This window comes from Priapulus caudatus, unplaced genomic scaffold (assembly GCF_000485595.1).
Source record: "Priapulus caudatus unplaced genomic scaffold, Priapulus_caudatus-5.0.1 Scaffold863, whole genome shotgun sequence".
Classification (NCBI taxonomy): domain Eukaryota; kingdom Metazoa; phylum Priapulida; class Priapulimorpha; order Priapulimorphida; family Priapulidae; genus Priapulus; species Priapulus caudatus.
The window spans coordinates 47,877-49,639 of NW_014577924.1; the positions used below are offsets into that span (position 1 = coordinate 47,877).

Below are 1,763 nucleotides of genomic sequence, written 5' to 3' on the forward strand. Positions count from 1 at the left end.
TGTAGGTAATCACAAACTATCTGTATTTAATTTCATCACTGCATGCTGTATGCCATATTAGCATGAGTGAGATTACCATGGCTTCCTTAGATACTGTTGCTAGGTCAGTGAAGCCCACCCGCTTTATATGTGGATGTGCACATGTGCACACCAAAATATTGACTTTTTGTCACTTTGCTAGTAAACATCGTTTTTAGTATATTCTAACAACTGATCGAATTTTTGCAACACTGCTTAACTAGAGCTGCCTGTCAATCATGCCAGGTAAATAGATCAGTTGTTAGTGAGGAACTCGTATATCATTCTATTGTTAGAAGTACTTATCGATCGATTCATCCTATCATCACGAGCGTGGAAGTATAGAGTTAAGTATGAGTAATACCTGTGCACGAGTACTCCAGTGTTGCCGAGTGGTTTGAATTTTATGAACAGCTGCAGGATGCGTGTCGGCTTGTCTGCAGGCAGATAGGTAATGACGCTGTCACCAGCAAGGTATGTGCTCTGTCTCACCATATCTGCAGGAATACAGTGTCAAACCTGTGTTAGCCTCGCACATCTACAGAACACCTGTCTATAAAAGACATTTTTGAGTGTTTCCTTTCAGTGACAATGAAACCAACTCTATAGAACAGCCACCTGTCCATAACTGTCACTTTTGGAATTTCCCTTCCGTAGTAGTTATACAGTGAAACCTCTTCTGCATAATGAACACAATATACAAAGGATCGTATTGGCATCTCCTTTAAATAAGTTTTTATATATAATTTTTAATTTTTTTTATAAATGATAGTTTTTGCATCTCCTTTAGATGGCAATTACACTGAAACCATATCTAAACAATAGGCACCCAGCCTGTAAATAACATTTTTTTGTCATTTCTTTGCAGTTATAGATAGGTTTGACTGTATATGAAATCAAATCTGCATCCATTGATGACTACCTCCCCCCCACCTCATCACGTTTCACCTCGGGTGAAAACGTGACCATGATGTGGAGATTGTTCGACCACACACAATGTTCCGCACGATTGTTCCACATTGGAATCGGACGCACGCACCTGGACAAGGAGCGATGAAGCACGTCGCGACCTCGCTGCCAAACCCGGGACACGGAGCGCCACCTACTGGCGACGGCTCGGTGCACGTGCGCTCGCGGTAATGGTGGCCCGAGTCACAGCTAGCCGAGCACTTGCTCCACTCCATCCATCCGGACCAGCCGCCTGCAACTACAAGCACACGACGTGGATGTTCGATATTACCAGGGGTAGATAATCACAGATTTGTCATTATCTACCCCTGATATTACATAGTGACATGTGACAAAAACGATTGCTAACTTAACGAATAATTGACAGGGTGGACGTTTGATATTACCCGGTGACATGCAACAAGAGCGATCGCTTACTTAACGAATAATTGGCAGTGTGCGCATGGACGTTTGATATTACCCAGTGACATGTAACAAGAGCGATTGCTTACTTAACGAATAATTGGCAGTAAGAGAGTGGTGAGTCTATAGCTCCTACCCCAGAGCCCATCCTGCTCCTCGACAGCACCGCCAGCTGTTGTATCTGTGCTAACTGAACTAACAAGTGGCGGTAAGAGAGTGGTGAGTCTATAGCTGCTACCCCAGAGCCCATCCTGCCTCTTAACAGCACCACTGATGGCTGTATCTGTGCTTATTGAACTAACAAGAAACTGTAAGAGAGTCGACAGTCTCTAGCCACAGACCCTGGGTGCATACTGCCCCTGGACAGCACTGCC

General features: G+C 44.2%; 1 protein-coding gene across 1 annotated transcript in view; it reads right to left on the minus strand.

The window, feature by feature from the left end:
• The window catches only part of LOC106814045, a 16,981-nt gene that overhangs the window by 7,964 nt on the left and 7,254 nt on the right, over positions 1-1,763 (minus strand). Inside the window, exons 5-6 of the mRNA XM_014818307.1 lie at positions 1,058-1,225; positions 383-515 (exon numbers count right to left, since the gene is read on the minus strand). Coding sequence (XP_014673793.1) covers positions 383-515; positions 1,058-1,225 — 301 coding nt within the window. The remainder of the gene's footprint in view (positions 1-382; positions 516-1,057; positions 1,226-1,763) is intronic.